Source organism: Artemia sp. Qi Xiang Cuo, chromosome 16 (assembly GCF_049724085.1).
Source record: "Artemia sp. Qi Xiang Cuo chromosome 16, ASM4972408v1, whole genome shotgun sequence".
NCBI classification, from domain to species: domain Eukaryota; kingdom Metazoa; phylum Arthropoda; class Branchiopoda; order Anostraca; family Artemiidae; genus Artemia; species Artemia sp. Qi Xiang Cuo.
The window spans coordinates 35,805,179-35,826,028 of record NC_142809.1 but is presented as its reverse complement, the minus strand read 5'-3'; the positions used below and the strand labels follow the sequence as shown (position 1 = coordinate 35,826,028).

The following is a 20,850-nucleotide window of genomic DNA, read 5'->3' as shown; positions in this document are numbered from 1 at the left end:
TTCAAATTTGTATTGACTTGCTCCTGAAATGTTGAATAAACAAGTAAAGGTTGTCTGCTGTCATCCAACTACTTCGATAGGCAAGACCAGTACTTTCAGTGATGCCGTCCCGAAACTGTCATTCAGGGACTTACACAGTCAAGAAAAGCCATATACCGGGGGATCGTCTGTCAACTTGCACTGGCAAAACCCAACAAGGTGAAATTCTTGCCTCTTTTGGCTGCGGCAATTTTGTTGAACTTGTTTTGTTTCGTTCTTGGCAGCAATAAGCGTAGCTTGTATATCAGAAGAATGTCTAGTTTTGTCGCAATTCTAAGTTATAGCTGATCCGAGGTTCTCGAAAAACTGTTTGACAACTGAAGCATTAAACTGAGCCGCTCTCGCTTGGCTGATGATTTCTGGCATCTGTGTTGAAAGCTCATTGCACATCCCCATAAATGTTTTGTACCAACTTGAACCAGCCATCTCATTTTTAGCCCAATATTCAAGGCCTAAAATAGACAGCGCCAAACCCAGTTATAAACCAACTTTCGGACGATCTTTGGCGATAGACCATTGAACTACATTTCTGAAAGGAGAGGTCTTTCTCTTGATTTTCAGTAAACACGGTCAGAGAAGTATCAATTATCTATAAGGGTGCTAATTGTGCATGGGCTGTTTCGACCCTATAATTATTGATTTTACAAAGCCGCTTCTTCAAGAGTTTCACACCATCAAATGCTGTTGTCTCTCTTAAGCCAAGCTCTCCGGAAGCTTTGCTAAGGGTTGGTCCTTCCACTAACACAGACTCCACGTCCATCTTAAGGAGATCCTACATTCTCTCCTACATTCGAACCATCTAAAAAAGAGGGGTTGGTGACTCCTATTAAAACAAAGACTCGAAGTGCCAAGGAAATTAAAAAAAATACTGTTTTTTCCTCCCAGAACGGTGTTCGGTTTATTCTTACCTGGAAACTATGATTTTGTTAGTTTTTTTTTTGTGGAGCACTCAAAATTATGAAGTTTTTAGGGCTGTAACATATTTTTTCAATGTTGTCTCTTAGAACCATGACAATCAATAAATAAAAGTAATTAATTAAAATAGACAGAGCTTTTCACCTTTAAAAATCCAAACCTGCACTGTCTGCTGAGTCCCAAAGACAAATATACCCCCAATGAAAAACTACATCTTCTTAACCTATTTGCTGCCAAACATCATAAACTTTTTTGGCGTTTATTAAGACTTTTTTTTTTAGCACTCACTACTACCAATTACTAAACATGAAGTTGGTTTCTGTATAAAATTGAATATCTGATTTTTCCTAATCTTAATAGATAGATACATATGAATATTTAAGCCTCCACGGTACCCATTCGAACAGACATATTTAATTGTCACTGTCATTGGTGATTTGAGCGATTTTTCAAAACCGCATGGAAAAAAAAATAACGAACAAATGTAAAAAACTACTAAAAAAAAAAAAAAATAGAAAAAAAAGCAAAAGCTTAGTATCCAAAACGAACATTAATCATTAAAAAAGGACTTGCAAATTTAACTCTTAACTTTATTATGTAAGTGAGGGCAAAATTAGACGCTTGAAATTCTTTCAGAATAGCCCTTAAACTATTGTTTGGAATCACCCCAGATGGACAAAAAAAAAATTAAATAGTGAATCTATAGCCTACAAGCCGGTCAGTCAGTGAACATCATTCATTCCATCAGTCAATCCATATAGAAAACACAGAAGTCTATATGTCTACAAAAGTAGAGATTTTTAGCTAATTTACTTACTGGGAATTTTGTCACCAGCCTGTAATTTTTCAACTTCCAGCAAGAGCCGGAAAACTTCAGGGATTGTTTAAAGTTGTCCAGTTTTTCAAGACAATTTGAAACTTGTGCCTATTTTCCCCTTAAGTATAGGTCATTTACCATGAATTTTTTGTGCAATACACGTACTTTAATAAAAAATAAAAATCGAAAATTCAGTTTAACTTTTGGGCGGTTTGTCCCTCCCCCCTGTTGGCTTTGTTCTACCTCAGCCAGTTGTTCTGTTCTTGTGATGCTCCTAGGAGTTTCTGCCTCAGAAGGAACGACATTAGCCACATTTTCGGTTAAATTGATGGTTGGAAAAAAGTTTGGGTAAGAAAATACACGTCATTCATTTAGATGTATAGGCTACAAGGCATTTGACACAAATTGTTCTAGCTGCAAGGAAGCCGTTTCAAGAACTTCGACTTGGAAGTTAACGTTTTCTAATGCTTATTTCTGTGACAAAGCAAGCCTTGAAGCGTCTCCGGATACGGTGTCATATGTCCTGTATTTTGCTTGTACAACGCTTTTATGAGCCTAGTAGAAGGAAGAAAAGGCTACAAACATTGGTACAGGATTCATAAAAACTTTTAAAATAATGGTGATCTTTAGTTTCCCCCAAAAATTGGCACATCGATCTTTTTGAGGCTCTGACAAGATATCTTTCGCTGATATTGAATAATTATCTAGATATAAACAATATAAAGGGGAAAGAGGGCAGTCATCAAGATAGCAGGGACTGGCGATTTAATTTGAGTTAAGTAGGAAAAAGATTTTAGTTCAAAACTACCTTTGCAATAAACTACTCAGCTTTGATACTTACAAGCAGTAGAAGAAATCATAATAGGGTGGCAGTGTGTGAACATGTGTGTGCGCATACAAGTAAGTGTATGTGTATGCATGCGTTCCTACATCCTACATCTTGATAACATTAGATCCTTAAACTGCAACACAAAATATATTTCTTATCAAAAGATGAACAGACACAAAACAAATTATCGAACAAAACTAATTTGTGAAAACCGACTAACGAGGTTATTCGTAAAGTACTGGAATTGGACTATACTTATCATCACAGGTAGCTTTCAAGTTTCTGCTTAACGGGTGGCAACTGGTGCTGATTTTCATCAAAGACACTTTTCGAATACTGAATCTCTTCAATAACCTAAATGAAAATATGGTCCAGTACAAAAATTAGATGTTAAATATGATAGCAGGAGAAAGATTTTTTTTTTCCTTAAAAGAAAAACCAGAGAAAAACAAAGAAGCCAACTACTACTACTACTACTACTACTACTACTAACAACTCCCCGCAGCAACACGCCACCTGAGACCAACACAGCTACGCACGCTCCTCCTCCATCCCAGTCTTTTTCAAAGCCCCCCTTCTTACACCCTCCCAGGAAGTTCCTATGTCCTTTAAATGGGAATTTTATGAATAAGAAACTTGTATTCTTTGTGGTGGATTAAAATTTCACAAAAGCGAAGCATTCAGGTGAATTTATCTTTCCATCTTTTTACTGACCGAAAGTTGCACACACAAGGTTTAATAGCCACTCAGGTTTAAGCAAGCTACAGTTGCATAGTACGTCAAAGATTTAAGCCATCTTTTTCCCTTTGGTAGCACCTTAGAAAACTGGTCATATTATATTATCATAAATTTGCACCTTTCCGTCGTTCTTAAAGTTATTTTTAAAATGCATCTATTTGACAGAGCAAAAAAATAGCAAAAACTCTAATTTTAACCCCGTGACACCTCAGAAAACCTTCCTGATCTATAAAAACATCCCCGTTCACCATTTTTTCTTATTACCTTTGCACTTGTGTGAACTATTATCCTATTATTTATCATAAGATTCTTAAATAGACTATTTATTATTACACCCTATGACAGACAAATATCAAATTCTCTGTTTTACAGCGAGAGCACTACATTGTTTTCCCAATGTCCCAATCTTGCAAACTTGAAAAAAATTTAAATTACACTTAAATTTACTCAAATAAATGATCTGAACTCGATTTCATGGATTATTGTATAATTGATTATTAATTGTACACACATATATATATATATATATATATATATATATATATATATATATATATATATATATATATATATATATATATATATATATATATATATATATATATATATATATATATATATATATATATATACAAATCATATTAGGAAAAATCAGATATTCAGTTTTATACAGAAACCAACTTCATGTTTATTAATTGGTACAAGTAGTGAGTGCTAAAAAAAAAAAAAAAAAAAAAAAAAAAAAAAAAAAAAAAAAGTCTGAATAATCGCCAAAAAAGTTCATGGAAGTGGTCGTCATAGAAACTTTAAAAGGGGCTCTTCTCATTCGATTGGAAATCGAATGAGAAGAGTGGAAGATTGGAAGAGTTCTAGTTCCTTTTTAATAGCCCTTTTTAATACCCTCAGGGCAAGGGTTTTTAAGTTATGCCCGGGGGGCAAATAAGGTTTTTATATAAGGCGTTGTCGTAGAAACCTCAAAATAGGCTAATTCGATTGGAAATCCGAAGGGCTGGTATCCTTTTTAATAGTCGAAAGTGATATGGGGGCAACAAGCCCCCCCCCCCCACGACCGTCATTCCCCCAAACACATCAAATCAAAATTTTGAAATTGCCAATTTTTCAGCGTAATTGATTTCCAGATAGAAAATATGTTTTGAGGAGGAAACTCCCCCACAACCCTCAGGGCAAGAGTATTAAGTTATGCCCTGGGGGCATATAAGGTTTTTACAGAAGGCGTTGTCGTAGAAACTTCAAAACAGGCTCATTTGATTTGAAATTCAAAGGGCTAGTGCCCTTTTTAATAGTCGAAAGTGATCGTTGGGCAACGAGCCCCCCCTCCCCACGCAAATAATTTCCCCAAACACATCCAATCAAAATTTGTAGATAGCCATTTTGTTCAGCCTAGTTCATTTACACATAGAAAATATTTTTTTGAGGAGGACACTCCCCCACAACTCTCAGGGCAAGGGTTTTAAGTTATGCCCTGGGGGCATATGAAGTTTTTAAAGGCGTTGTCGTAGAAACTTCTACACAGGCTAATTCGATTGAAAATTCGAAGGGCTAGTACCCTTTTTAATATTCGAAAGTGACTGGAGTTCAACTAGCCCCCCCCCCAACGCCCAGCATTCCCCCAACCACATCCAATAAAAATTTTGAAATATTTATTTATTCAGCGTAGTGGATTTCCACATAGAAAATATTTTTTTGAGGAGGACACTCCGCCACAACCCTCAGGGCAAGGGTTTTAAATTATGCCCTGGGGACATATAAGGTTTTTATAGAAGGGGTTGTCGTAGAAACATCAAAAAAGGCTCATTCGATTGGAAATTCAAATGGCTAGTGCCCTTTTTAATAGTCGATACCGATTGGAGGGCAACTATTCCCCCCCCACGCTGATCATTTCCCCAAACACCTCCCATCAAAATTTTGAAATAGCCATTTTGTTCAGCGTAGTTGATTTCCACATAGTAAATATGTTTTTGAGGAGGACACTCATCCAAAGCCCACAGGGCAAGGGTTTTAATTTATGCCCTGGGGACATATAAGGTTTTTAAAGAAGGCGTTGTCGTAGTAGCTTCTAAAAAAGCTCAGTTGATTGGAAATTCTAAGGGCTAGTGCACTTTTTGATAGTTGAAAGTGATTGGTTGGCAATAGATAACCATTTTGTTCAGCTTAGCTGATTTCCAGATCGGGAATATATTTTTGAAGAGGACACTCCCCCACAACCCTCAGGGCAAGGATTATAAGTTATACCCTGGGGGATATAAGGTTTTTATTGAAATCTTTGTCGTAGAAAGTTGAAAAAGAGCTCATTCGATTTGAAATTAAAGGGATAGTACTCTTTTTAATAGTCAAAAGTGATATGAGGGCAACTAACCCCCCTCCCACCCCCACCTTTTCCCCCAACACATCCAATCAAAAGTTTTAGATATCCATTTTATTCAACGTAGTTGAAAGTTTTGGAAATTAGGTCTTTAAGGTTGACAACCCCTCCCCCCACAGCCCTCAGGGAGAGGGTTTTAAGCTATGCTCTGGGGCATATGAAATTTTTATTTAAAAGCGTTGTTGTAGAAACTTCAAAAGGGCTCATTCAATTGGAAATTGAAAGGGCTAGTGCCTTTTTTAATATTTGTATTAAATTAATTACTTTAGTGTTTTGTCGTGGTTTACCTTGTCACAGTTACATTCTCTTGATTTTTCACAGTTTATTGTGGGTGTCTGTTCTTGAACGGTAATAGTTAGACTATTTAAGTAGTTTTAGTTTATGTTTTACATTCTGACAGCTACATTATCTTGATTTTTCAAAGTTATTTTTGGATGTCTTGAGTGTAAAGAGATTATTGTTTTTATTAAATTGTGTCTTTTTGTGGTTTACCTTGTCACAGATACATTCTCTTGATTTTTCAAAGTTCATTTTGGATATTCTTTCGTTGAAATGCAAGAGATGAAATATTTCAGTAGTGATTTGTTATGGTTTACCTTGCCACAGTTACATTCTTGATTTTTCAAAGTTCATTTTGGATTTCTTTCCTTGAAATGCAAGAGTTGGAATATTTCAGTAGTGTTTTGTCGTGGTTTACCTTGTCACAGTTACATTATCCTGATTTTTGAAAGTTCATTTTGGATTTTTTACATTCTCTTTATTTTTTCAAATTTAATTTTGATTTTTTTCCATTGTAATGCAAGAGTTGGAAAATTACAGTAGTTTCTTGTTGTGCCTTAACTTGTCACTGTTACATTCTCTTGATTTTTCAAAGTTCATTTTGGATTTCTTTCGTTGAAATGCGAGAGTTGGAATATTTCAGTAGTGTTTTGTTGTGCTTTACCTTGTCACAATTACATTCTCTTGATTTTTCAAAGTTGATTTTGAATTTCTTTCAGTGCAATGCAAGATTTGGAAATATTTCAATACTGTTTTGTCATGCTTTATCTTGTCACTGTTAGATTCTTTTGATTTTTCAAAGTACATATTGAAGTTTTACTTGAAATGCATGAGTTCGTATATTTCAGTACGGTTTCGTCGTGATTTGATATGTCACAGTTACACTCTTTATATTTTTCAAAGTTCATTTTGGACTTCATTCCTTAAATTGCAAGAGATGTAATTTTTCAGTTGTATTTTGTCGTGGTTTACATCGTCACAGTTACATTCTCTTGATTTTTTCAAATTTCATTGTGAATTTCTGTCGTCAAAATGCAAGAGTTGGACTATTTCAGTAGTGCTGTGGTTTACCTTGTCAAACTTACATTCTCTTGATTTTTCAAAGTTCATTTTGTATTTCTTTCGTTGAAATGCAAGAGTTGGATTATTTCAGTAGTGTTTTGTAGTGATTTACCTTGTCAAAGTTAAATTCTCTTGATTTTTAAAAGTTCATTTTGAATTTCTTTCGTGAAATGCAAGAGTTGGAATATTTCAGTAGTGTTTTGTTATGATTTAACTTGTCACAGTTACATTCTCATGATTTTTTCAAAGTTTTTCAATGTTCATTTTGAATTTCTTTCGTGAAATGCAAGAGTTGGAATCTTTCAGTAGTGTTTTGTTATGGTTTACCTTGTCACAATTACATTCTCTTGATTTTTTCAAAGTTCATTTTGAATTTCTTTCGTGAAATGCAAGAGGTGGAATATTTCAGTAGTGTTTTGTTATGGTTTACCTTGTCACAGTTACATTCTTTTGATTTTTTCTAAGTTCATTTTTAATTTTTTCGTTGAAATGCAAGATTTGGAATATTTCAGTAGCGTTTTAGCATGGTTTACCATATCACTGGTACATGCTCTTGATTTTTCAAAGTTCATTTTGAATTTCGTTCGTGAAAGGCAAGAGTTGGAATATTTCAGTAGTGTTTTGTCGTGGTTTACCTTGTAACAGTTACATTGTCTTGATTTTTCAAAGTTCGTTTTGGATTTCTTTCCTTGAAATGCAAGAGTTGGAATATTTCAGTAGTGTTTTGTCGTGGTTTACATTGTCACAGTTACATTCTCATGATTTTTAAAACTTCAATTTTGTATTTCTATCGTTGAAATGAAAGATTTGGAATATTTCAGTAGTGTATTGTTATGGTTTACCTTGTCACAGTTACATTCTCTTGATTTTTTAAAGTTAATTTTTTAATTTCTTTCGTTGAAATGCAAAAGTTGGAATATTTCAGTAGTGTTTTGTCATGATTTACCTTGCCACAGTTACATTCTCCTGATTTTTCAAAGTTCATTTTGGATTTCTTTCGTTGAAATACAAGAGATGGAATATTTCAGTAGTGTTTAGTCATGGCTTACCATGTCACAGTTACATTTTTTTGATTTTTCAAAGTTCATTTTGAATTTCTTTCATTGAAATGCAAGTATTTCAATAGTGTTTTGTCGTGGTTTACCATCACACAGTTACATTCTCTTGATTTTTCAAAGTTCATTTTGGATTTCTTTCGTTGAAATACAAGAGATGGAATATTTCAGTTGTGTTTTTGTCATGGTTTACCTTGGCACAGTTACATTCTCTTGATTTTTCAAAGTTCATTTTGAATTTCTTTCGTGAAGTGCAAGAGTTGGAATATTCTAGTAGTGTTTTGTCATGGTTTACCTTGTCACAGTTACATTCTATTGATTTTTCAAAGTTCATTTTGGATTTCATTCGTCGAAATGCAAGAGTTGGAATATTTCAGTAGTGTTTCGTTGTGCTTTACCTTGTCGCAATTACATTCTTTTGATTTTTCAAAGTTCATTTTGAATTTCTTTCGTCAAATGCAAGAGTTGGAATATTTCAGTAGTGTTTTATCGTGGTTTACCCTGTCACAGTTACATTCTGTTGATTTTTTCAAAGTTCATTTTGGATTTCTTTCCTTGAAATGCAAGAGTTGGAATATTTCAGTAGTGTTTTGTCGTGGTTTACCTTGTCAAAGTTACATTCTCTTGATTTTTCAAAGTTCATTGTGGATTTTTTTCCTTGAAATGCAAGAGTTGGAATATTTCAGTAGTGTTTTGTCATGGTTTACCTTGTCACAGTTACATTCTCTTGATTTTTCAAAGTTCATTTTGAATTTCTTTCGTGAAATGCAAGAGTTGGAATAATTCAGTGGTGTTTCGTCGTGGTTTACCATGTCACAGATACATTTTCTTAATTTTTCAAAGTTCATTTTGAATTTCTTTCGTTGAAATGCAAGAGTTGGATTATTTCAGTAGTGTCTTTTTGTGCTTTACCATATCACAGTTACATTCTCTTGATTTTTTCAAAGTTCCTTTTGGATTTCTTGAGTTGAAATGCAAGAGTTGGAATATTTCAGTTGTGTTTTGTTTTGTTTTACCTTCTCACAGTAACATTTTCTTGATTTTTCAAAGTTCCTTTTTGGATTTCTTTCCTTGAAATGCAAGAGTTGGAATATTTCATTAGTGTTTTGTAGTGGTTTACCGTGTCACAGTTACATTCTCTTGATTTTTCAAAGTTTATTTTGTATTTTTACTTTCTCTTTATTTTTCAAAGTTCATTTTGAATTTCTTTCGTAGAAATGCAAGAGTTGGAATATTTCAGTAGTGTCTTGTTGTGCTTTACCTTGTCACTTTTACATTCTCTTGATTTTTCAAAGTTCATTTTGGATTTCTTTCGTTTAAATGCAAGAGTTGGAATATTTCAGTAGTGTTTTTTTGTGCTTTACCTTGTCACAGTTACATTCTCTTGATTTTTCAAAGTTGATTTTGAATTTCTTTCCTTGAAATGCAAGAGTTGGAATATTTCAGTAGTGTTTTAGCATGGTTTACCACATCACTGTTACATGCTCTTGATTTTTAAAAGTTCATTTTGAATTTATTTCGTGAAAGGCAAGAGTTGGAATATTTCAGTATTGTTTTGTCATGGTTTACCTTGTCACAGTTACATTCTCTTGATTTTTCAAAGTTCATTTTGGATTTCTTTCCTTGAAATGCAATAGTTGGAATATTTCAGTTGTGTTTTGTCTTGGTTTACATTGTCACAGTTACATTCTCATGATTTTTAAAACTTAATTTTTGGATTTCTCTCGTTGAAATGCAAGAGTTGGAATATTTCAGTAGTGTGTTGTTATGTTTTACCTTGTCACAGTTACATTCTCTTGATTTTTTATAGTTATTTTTTGAATTTCACTCGTTGAAATGCAAAAGTTTGAATATTTCAGTAGTGTTTTGTCGTGGTTTACTTTGACACAGTTACATTCTCCTGATTTTTCAAAGTTCATTTTGAATTTCTTTCGTTGAAATGCAAGAGTTGGAATTTTACAGTAGTGTTTTGTCGTGGTTTACCATCTCACAGTTACATTCTTTTGATTTTTCAAATTTAATTTTGTATTTCTATCGTTGCAATGCGAGAGTTGGAATATTTTAGTCGTGTTTAGTCATTTTTTATATTGTCAAAGAGACATTTTTTTGATTTTTCAATTTTTTTTTGGTACTTCTTTTGTTGAAATACAAGAATTGTTTTAATTAAGTTGTGTTTTGTCGTGTTTCACATTTTAAGTGTTAAATTATAATATTATTTCATTGTTCATTTAGAACTTATTTAGTTGAAATGAGAGAGTTGTATTATTTAAGTAGTGTTTTGTCATGGTTTACCTCGTCACAGTTACATTCTCATGATTTTTCAAAGTTCATTTTGGATTTCGTTCGTTGAAATGCAAGAGTTGGAATATTTCAGTAGTGTTTTGTCATGGTTTACCATGTCACAGCTACATTCTCATGATTTTTCAAAGTTCATTTTGATTTTCTTTCATTGAAATGCAAGAGTTGGATTATTTCAGTAGTGTTTTGTCGTGGTTTACCTTGTTACAGTTACATTCTCTTGATTTGTCAAAGTTCATTGTGGATTTCATTCGCTGAAATGCAAGAGTTGGAACATTTCAGTAGTGTTTTGTCATGATTTACCTTGCCACAGTTACATTCTCCTGATTTTTCAAAGTTCATTTTGAATTTCTTTCATTGAAATGCAAGAGTTGGAATATTTCAGTAGTGTTTTGTCGTGGTTTACCATCACACAGTTACATTCTCTTGATTTTTCAAAGTTCATTTTGTATTTCTTTCGTTGAAATGCAAGAGTTGGAATATTTCAGTAGTGCTTAGTCATGGCTTATCATGTCACAGTTACATTTTTTTGATTTTTCAAAGTTCATTTTGAATTTCTTTCATTGAAATGCAAGAGTTGGATTATTTCAGTAGTGTTTTTTCGTGGTTTACATTGTCACAGTTACATTCTCTTTATTTTTCAAAGTTAATTTTGAATTTCATTCATTGAAATGCAAGAGTTGTAATATTTCAGTAGTGTTTTGTCGTGGTTTACATTGTCACAATTACATTCTCATGATTTTTTAAAAGTTCATTTTGAATTTCTTTCATTGAAATGAAAGAGTTGAAATTATTTCAGTAGTGTTTTGTTGTGGTTTACCTTGTCAGACTTACATTCTCTTGATTTTTCAAAGTTCATCTTGTATTTCTTTTGTTGAAATGCAAGAGTTCGAATATTTCAGTAGTGTTTTGTTGTGCTTTACCTTGTCACAGTTAAATTCTCTTGATTTTTCAAAGTTCATTTTGAATTTCTTTCGTGAAATGCAAGAGTTGGAATATTTCAGTAGTGTTTTGTTATGATTTACCTTGTCACAGTTACATTCTCTTGAATTTTTCAAAGTTTTTCAAAGTTCATTTTGAATTTCTTTCGTTGAAATGCAAGAGTTGGAATATTTCAGTAGTGTTTAGTTGTGCTTTACCTTGTCACTGTTAAATTCTCTTCATTTCTAAAATATTATTTGGAATTTCTTTCGTCAAATTCAAGAGTTGGAATATATGTCAGGCGGGTTTTATCTTGTCTTAAATTGTAACAGCTACCTTCTATCTATTGTCAAAAGCTCAGTTTTTAATTTTTCCTTTAAATGCACGAGTTGGAATGTTTCAGTAGTCTTTTGTCGTGGTTTAACATGTCACAGTTATATTCTCTTGATTTCTCAAAGTTCATTGTGGATTTCATTCGTTGAAATGCAAGAGTTGGAATATTTCAGTAGTGTTTTGTCATGGTTTACCATGTTAGAGTTACATTCTCATGATTTTTCAAAGTTCATTTTGATTTTCTTTCATTGAAATGCAAGAGTTGGATTATTTCAGTAGTGTTTTGTCGTGGTTTACCTTGTTACAATTACATTCTCTTAATTTTTCAAAGTTCATTTTGAATTTCTTTTGTTGAAATGCAAGAGTTGGAATATTTTAGTAGTGTTTTTTTGTGCTTTACCTTGTCACAGTTACATTCTCTTGATTTTTCAAAGTTCATTTTGAATTTCTTTCGTTGAAATGCAAGAGTTGGAATATTTTAGTAGTGTCTTTTAGTGTTTTACATTGTCACAATCACATTATCTTAATTTTTCAAAGTTTATTTTGTATTTATTTCGTTGAAATGAAAGAGATGGAATATTTCAGTAGTGTTTTTGTCATGGTTTACCATGTCACAGTTACATTCTCATGATTTTTCAAAGTTCATTTTGAATTTATTTGTTTGAAATGCAAGAGTTGGATTATTTCAGTAGTGTTTTGTCGTGGTTTAACTTGTTACAATTACATTCTCTTGATTATTCAAAGTTCATTTTGAATTTCTTTCGTTGAAATGCAAGAGTTGGACTATTTTAATAGTGTTTTTGTTTGCTTCACCTTGTCACAGTTTCATTCTCTTGATTTTTCAAAGTTCATTTTGAATTTCTTTCACTGAAATGCAAGAGTTGGAATATTTTAGTAGTGTCTTGTCGTGATTTACATTGTCACAATTACATTCTCTTGATTTTTCAAAGTTCATTTTTGATTTCTGTCGTTGAAATACAAGAGATGAAGTACTTCAGTAGTGTTTTTGTCATGGTTTACCTTGTCACGGTTACATTCTCTTGATTTTTCAAAGTTCATTTTGAATTTCTTTCGTGAAAGGCACGAGCTGGATTATTCTAGTAGTGTTTTGTCATGGTTTACCGTGTCACAGTTACATTCTCTTGATTTTTCAAAGTTCATTTTGGATTTCTTTCGTTGAAATGCAAGAGTTGGAATATTTCAGTAGTGTTTCGTTGTGCTTTACCTTGTCACAGTTACATTCTCTTGATTTTTCAAAGTTCATTTTTAATTTCTTTCGTCAAATGCAAGAGTTGGAATATATTTCAGTAGGGTTTTATCGTGGTTTAAATTGTAACAACTACATTATATCGATTTTCCAACGTTCATTTTGTATTTTTTCCTTTAAATGCAAGAGTTGGAATGTTTCAGTAGTCTATTGTCATGGTTTACCATGTCACACTTATATTCTCATGATTTTTCTAAGTTCATTTTGAATTTTATTCGTTGAAATTCAATAGTTGGAATATGTTAGTAGTGTTTTGTCGTGGTTTACCAGGTCACAGTTATATTCTCATGATTTTTCAAAGTTCATTTTGAATTTCTTTCATTGAAATGCAAGAGTTGGATTATTTCAGTAGTGTTTTGTCGTGGTTTACCTGATTACAGTTACATTCTCTTAATTTTTCAAAGTTCATTTTGAATTTCGTTGAAATGCAAGAGTTGGAATATTTCAGTAGTGTTTTGTCGTGGGTTACCTTGTCACAGTTACATTCTCTTAATTTTTCAAAGTTCATTTTGAATTTCTTTCGTTGAAATGCAAGATTTGGAATATTTCAGTAGTGTCTTGTTGTGATTTACATTGTCACAATTACATTCTCTTGATTTTTCAAAGTTCATTTTGGATTTCTTTCGTTGAAATACAAGAGATGGAATATTTCAGTAGTGTTTCTGTCATGGTTTACCTTGTCACAGTTACATTCTCTTGATTTTTCAAAGTTCATTTTGAATTTCTTTCGTGAAATGCAAGAATTGGAATATTCTAGTAGTGTTTTGTTGTGGTTTACCTTGTCACAGTTACATCCTCTTGATATTTCAAAGTTTATTTTTGGATTTCTATCGTTGAAATGCAAGAGTTGGACTATTTCAGTAGTGTTTTGTTATGGTTTACCTTGTCACAGTTACATTATTTTATTTTTTAAAAGTTCATTTTGGATTTCTTTCGTTGAAATGCAAGAGTTGGAATATCTCAGTTGTGTTTTGTCATGGTTTACCTTGCCACAGTTACATTCTCTTGATTTTTCAAAGTTCATTTTGAATTTCTTTCATTGAAATGCAAGCGTTGGAATATTTCAGTAGTGTTTTGTCGTGGTTCACCTTCTCACAGTTACATTCTATTGATTTTTGAAAGTTCATTTTGAATTTCTTTCGTTGAAATGCAAGAGTTGGAATATTTCAGTAGTGTTTTATCCTGGTTTACCATGTCACAGTTACATTCTAATGATTTTTCAAAGTTCATTTTGAATTTCTTTCAATGAAATGCAAGAGTTGGAATATTTCAGTAGTGTTTTGTCGTGGTTTACCTTGTCATAATTACATTCTCTTGATTTTTCAAAATTCATTTTGGATTTTTTTTCCTTGAAATGCAAGAGTTGGAATTTTTCAGTAGTGTTTTGTTGTGGTTTACCTTGTCACAGTTACATTCTCTTGATTTTTAAAATTTCATTTTGATTTTATTTCGTTGAAATTCACGAGTTGGAATATTTAAGTAGTGTTTATTTGTTCTTTACATTGTCACAGTTATATTCTCATGATTTTTCAAAGTTCATTTTGAATTTCTTTCATTGAAATGCAAGAGTTGGAATATTTCAGTAGTGTTTTATTATGATTTACCTTCTCACAGTTACATTCTCTTGATTTTTTCAAAGTTTTTCAAAGTTCATTTTGAATTTCTTTCGTGAAATGCAAGAGTTGAATTATTTCAGAAGTGTTTTGTTATGATTCACTTTGTCACTGTTACATTGTATTTATTTTTTCAAAGTTAATTTTTTATTTTTTCGTTGATATGCAAGAATTGGAATATTTCAGTAGTGTTTTGTCATGGTTTCCATTGACACAGTTAAATTCTCTTTATTTTTCAAAGTTCATTTTGAATTTCTTTCATTGAAATGCAAGAGTTGGAATATTTCAGTAGTGTTTTGTTATGGTTTACATTGTCACAGTTACATTCTCTTGATTTTTTCAAAGTTTTTAAGAGTTTATTTTGAATTTATTTCGTGGAATGTAAGAGTTGGAATATTTCAGAAGTTTTTTGTTATGGTTTACCTTGTAAGAGTTAAATTCTCATTATTTTTCAAAGTTCATTTTGAATTTCTTTCATTGAAATGCAAGAGTTGGAATATTTCAGTAGTGTTTCGTCGTGGTTCACCATCTCACAATTACATTCTCTTGATTTTTCAAAGTTCATTTTGGATTTATTTTGTTGAAATGCAAGAGTTGGAATATTTCAGTAGTGTTTTGTCATGGTTTACCAAGTCACAGTTACATTCTCCTGATTTTTCAAAGTTCATTTTGAATTTCTTTCAGTGACATGCAAGAGTTGGATTATTTTATCATTGTTTCGTCGTGGTTTACCTAGTAACAGTTACATTCTATTGATTTTTCAAAGTTCATTTTGGATTTCTTTCGTTTAAATGCAAGAGTTGGAATATTTCAGTATTGTTTTGTTGTGGTTTACCTTGTCGCAGTTACATTCTCTTAATTTTTCAAAGTTCATTTTGAATTTATTTCATTGAAATGCAAGATTTGGAATATTTCAGTAGTGTCTTGTCGTGATTTACATTGTCACAATTACATTCTCTTGATTTTTCAAAGTTCATTTTGGATTTCTGTCGTTGAAATACAAGAGATGAAGTACTTCAGTAGTGTTTTTGTCATGGTTTACCTTGTCACGGTTACATTCTCTTGATTTTTCAAAATTCATTTTGGATTTCTTTCGTGAAAGGCACGAGCTAGATTATTCTAGTAGTGTTTTGTCATGGTTTACGTTGTCACAGTTACATTCTCTTGATTTTTCAAAGTTCATTTTGGATTTCTTTCGTTGAAATGCACGAGTTGGAATATTTCAGTTGTGTTTGGTTGTGTTTTACCTTGTCACAATTAAATTCTCTTGATTTTTAAAAGATTATTTTTAATTTCTTTCGTCAAATGCAAGAGTTGGAATATATTTCAGTAGTGTTTTATCGTGGCTTACCTTGTCCCAGTTACATTCTATTTATTTTTCACAGTTCATTTTGTAATTTTTACTTTAAATGCAAGAGTTTGAATATTTAAGTAGTGTTTTGTCGTGGTTTAACTTGTCACAGTTAAAGTCTCATGAATTTTAAAAGTTCATTTTGTATTTCATTCTTTGAAATGCAAGAGTTGGAGTATTTAAGTAGTGTTTTGTCTTGGTTTACCATGTGTCACAGTTACATTCTCATGATTTTTCAAAGTTCATTTTGAATTTCTTTCATTGAAATGCAAGAGTTGAATTATTTAAGAAGTGTTTGCTTTGGGTTTAACTCGTCACAGTTACATTCTCTTGATTTTTCAAAGTTAATTTTGAATTTCTTTAATTGAAATTCAAGAGTTGTAATATGTTAGGAGTGTTTTTTTGTTCTTTAAATTGTCAGAGTTACATTCTATTGATTTTTCAAAGTTCTATTTGTATTTCTTTCATTGAAATTCAAGAGTTTGAATATTTCAGTAGTGTTACGTTGTGATTTACCTTGTCACAATTACATTCTCTTGATTATTCAAAGTTCATTTTGGAGTTCTTTAGTTGAAATACAAGAGATTTAATTTTTCAGGAGTGTTTTTTGTCCTGTTTTACAATGTCAAAGCTACATTATCATGAGTTTTCAATGTTAATTTTGTATTTTTTTCTTTTAAATGAAAGAGTTTGAGTATTTCAGTAGTGGTGTTTCGTGGTTTACCTGGTTACAGTTACAATCTCTTATTTGTTAAATGTTCTTATTGGATGTATATAATTAAAATTCTATATTTTGAATATTTCATTATTGTCTCTTCGTGATTTAACTTGTAATAATTACATTATCTTTATTTTTAAAAGTTCATTTTGGATTTCTTTCGTTGAAATACAAGAGATGGAATATTTCAGTAGTGTTTTTGTCATGGTTTACCATGTCACAGTTACATTCTCATGATTTTTCAAAGTTCATTTTGAATTTCTTTCATTGAAATGCAAGAGTTGGATTATTTTAGTATTGTTTCGTCGTGGTTTACCTTGTTACAGTTACATTCTGTTAATATTCCAAAGTTCATTTTGGAAATTTTCCTTGAAATACAAGAGTTGGAATATTTCAGTAGTGTTTTGTCGTGGTTTACCTTGTCACAGTTACATTCTCTTGATTTCTCAAAGTTCATTGTGGATTTCATTCGTTGAAATGCAAGAGTTGGAATATTTCAGTAGTGTCTTGTCGTGATTTACATTGTCACAATTACATTCTCTTGATTTTCAAAGTTCATTTTGGATTTCTTTCGTTGAAATACAAGAGATGGAATATTTAAGTAGTGTTTTTGTCATGGTTTACCATGTCACAGTTACATTCTCATGATTTTTCAAAGTTCATTTTGAATTTCTTTGTTTGAAATGCAAGAGTTGGATTATTTCAGTAGTGTTTTGACGTGGTTTACCTTGTTACAATTACATTCTCTTAATTTTTCAAAGTTCATTTTGAATTTCTTTCGTTGAAATGCAAGAGTTGGAATATTTTAGAAGTTTTTTGTTGTGGTTTACCTTGTCACAGTTACATTCTCTTTATTTTTCAAAGTTCATTTTGAATTTCTTTCATTGAAATGCAAGAGTTTGAATATTTTAGTAGTGTCTTGTCGTGATTTACATTGTCACACTTACATTCTCTTGATTTTTCAAGGTTCATTTTGGATTTCTTTCGTTGAAATACAAGAGATGAAATATTTCAGTAGTGTTTTTGTCATGGTTTACCTTGTCACGGTTACATTCTCTTGATTTTTCAAAGTTCATTTTTAATTTTTTTCGTGAAATGCACGAGTTAGAATATTCTAGTAGTGTTTTGTCATGCTTTACCTTGTCACTGTTAAATTCTATTGATTTTTTAAAGTTCGGTTTGGATTTCTTTAGTGAAATGCAAGAGTTGGAATATTTCAGTAGTGTTTTGTTGTAGTTCTCATGTCCACAATTAAATTCCCCTGATTTCTAAACGTTTATATGGAATTTTTTTCGTGAAAAGCAAGAGTTGGAATATATTTCAGTAGTGTTTTATCGTGGTTTACCTTGTCACAGTTACATTCTATTGATTTTCCAAAGTTCATTTTGGAATTTTTCCTTGAAATGCAAGAGTTGGAATATTTCAGTAGTCTTTTGTCATGGTTTCCCATGTCAAAGTTACATTCTCTTTATTTTTCTAATTTCATTTTGGATTTCTTACGTTTATATTAAATAGATGTAATTTTTAAGTAGTGTTTTTGTCATGTCTGATCTTGTAACATCTATAATCTTTTTATATTTCAAATTCAATTTTTTATTTATTTCATTGGAATGAAAGTGATTAAATATTTCAGTAGTGTCTTGTCGTGGTTTACCTGATCAAAGTTACATTATGTTAATTTTTCAAATTTCATTTTGAATTTCTTTCGTTGAAATGAAAGAGCTGGAATATTTTAGTAGTGTTTTTTTTGTTCTTTACCTTGTCACAGTTACATTCTCTTGATTTTTCAAAGTTCATTTTGAATTTCTTTCATTGAAATGCAAGATTTGGAATATTTTAGTAGTGTCTTGTCGTGATTTACATTGTCACAATTACATTCTCTTGATTTTTGAAAGTTCATTTTGGATTTCTTTCGTTGAAATACAAGAGATGGAATATTTCAGTAGTGTTTCTGTCATGGTTTACCTTGTCACACTTACATTCTCTTGATTTTTCAAAGTTCATTTTGAATTTCTTTCGTGAAATGCAAGAATTGGAATATTCTAGTAATGTTTTGGTGTTGTTTACCTTGTCACATTTACATCCTCTTTATATTTGAAAGTTCATTTTTGGATTTCTATCGTTTAAATGCAAGAGTTGGACTATTTCAGTAGTGTTTTGTTATGGTTTACCTTGTCAAATTTACATTCTTTTATTTTTTCAAAGTTCATTTTGGATTTCTTTCGTTGAAATGCAAGAGTTGGAATATTTCAGTAGTGTTTTGTCATGGTTTACCTTGCCACAGTTACATTCTCTTGATTTTTCAAAGTTCATTTTGAATTTCTTTCATTGAAATGCAAGAGTTGGAATATTTCAGTAGTGTTTTGTCGTGGTTCACCATTTCACAGTTACATTCTATTGATTTTTCATAGTTCATTTTGGATTTCTTTCGTTGAAATGCAAGAGTTGGAATATTTCAGTAGTGTTTTGTCGTGGTTTACCCTGTCACAGTTACATTCTAATGATTTTTCAAAGTTCATTTTGTATTTCTTTCTATGAAATGCAAGAGTTGGAATATTTCAGTAGTGTTTTGTCGTGGTTTACCTTGTCATAATTACATTCTCTTGATGTTTCAAAATTCATTTTGGATTTTTTTTCCTTGAAATGCAAGAGTTGGAATTTTTCAGTAGTGTTTTGTTGTGGTTTACCTTGTCATACTTACATTCTCTTGATTTTTCAAAGTTTATTTTGGATTTCTTTCGTTGAAATGCAAGAGTTGGAATATTTCAGCAGGGTTTTGTTGGGCTTTACGTTGTCACAGTTACATTCTGTTGATTTTTTCAAAGTTTTTCAAAGTTCATATTGAATTTCTTTCGTGAAATGCAAGAATTGGAATATTTCAGTAGTGTTTTGTTATGGTTTACCTTGTCACAATTACATTCTCTTGATTTTTTCGAAGTTCATTTTTAATTTTTTCGTTGAAATGCAAAACTTGGACTATTTCAGTAGTGTTTTGTCATGTTTTACCTTGTCACAGTTAAATTCTCTTTATTTTTCAAAGTTCATTTTGAATTTCTTTCATGGAAATGCACGAGTTGTAATATTTCAGAAGTGTTTGGTTATAGTTTAAATTGTCACAGTTACATTCTCTTGATTTTTTCAAAGTTTTTCAAATTTAATTTTGAATTTATTTCGTGAAATACAAGAGTTGGAATATTTCAGAAGTGTTTTGTTATGATTTACCTTGTCACAGTTACATTCTCTTGATTTTTTCAAAGTTCATTTTTAATTTTTTTCGTTGAAATGCAAGACTTGGAATATTTCAGTAGTGTTTTGTCATGGTTTCCCTTGACACAGTTAAATTCTCTTTATTTTTCAAAGTTCATTTTGAATTTCTTTCATTGAAATGAAAGAGTTGGAATATTTCAGTAGTGTTTTGTCGTGGTTCACCATCTCACAATTACATTCTCTTGATTTTTCAAAGTTCATTTTGGATTTTTTTCGTTGAAATGCAAGAGTTGGAATATTTCAGTAGTGTTTTGTCATGGTTTACCAAGTCACAGTTACATTCTCATGATTTTTCAAAGTTCATTTTGAATTTCTTGCATTGAAATGAAAGAGTTGGATTATTTTAGTATTGTTTCGTCGTGGTTTACCTTGTTACAGTTACATTCTCTTAATATTTCAAAGTTCATTTTGAATTTCTTTCGTTGAAATGCAAGAGTTGGAATATTTTAGTAGTGTTTTGTTGTGCTTTACCTTGTCACAGTTACATTCTCTTGATTTTTCAAAGTTCATTTTGAATTTCTTTCATTGAAATGCAAGATTTGGAATATTTTAGTAGTGTCTTGTCGTGATTTACATTGTCACAATTACATTCTCTTGATTTTTCAAAGTTCATTTTGGATTTCTGTCGTTGAAATACAAGAGATGAAGTATTTCAGTAGTGTTTTTGTCATGTTTTACCTTGTCACGGTTACATTCTCTTGATTTTTCAAAATTCATTTTGAATTTCTTTCGTGAAATTCACGAGTTGGAATATTCTAGTAGTGTTTTGTCATGGTTTACGTTGTCACAGTTACATTCTCTTGATTTTTCAAAGTTCATTTTGGATTTCTTTCGTTGAAATGCAAGAGTTGGAATATTTCAGTAGTGTTTCGTTGTGCTTTACCTTGTCACAGTTAAATTCTCTTGATTTTTAAAAGATTATTTTGAATTTCTTTCGTCAAATGCAAGAGTTGGAATATATTTCA

At 31.4% G+C, this 20,850-nt stretch overlaps 1 protein-coding gene across 1 annotated transcript in view; it reads right to left on the bottom strand.

Annotated features, from left to right (window-relative positions):
* Nucleotides 1-312: 312 nt before the first annotated feature.
* LOC148942844 (intermembrane lipid transfer protein vps13A-like) overlaps nucleotides 313-20,850 on the bottom strand; it is a 31,383-nt gene continuing 10,845 nt past the window's right edge. Inside the window, exon 4 of the mRNA XM_089102692.1 lies at nucleotides 313-491. Within this exon, the coding sequence (XP_088958818.1) occupies nucleotides 313-491 (179 nt within the window). The remainder of the gene's footprint in view (nucleotides 492-20,850) is intronic.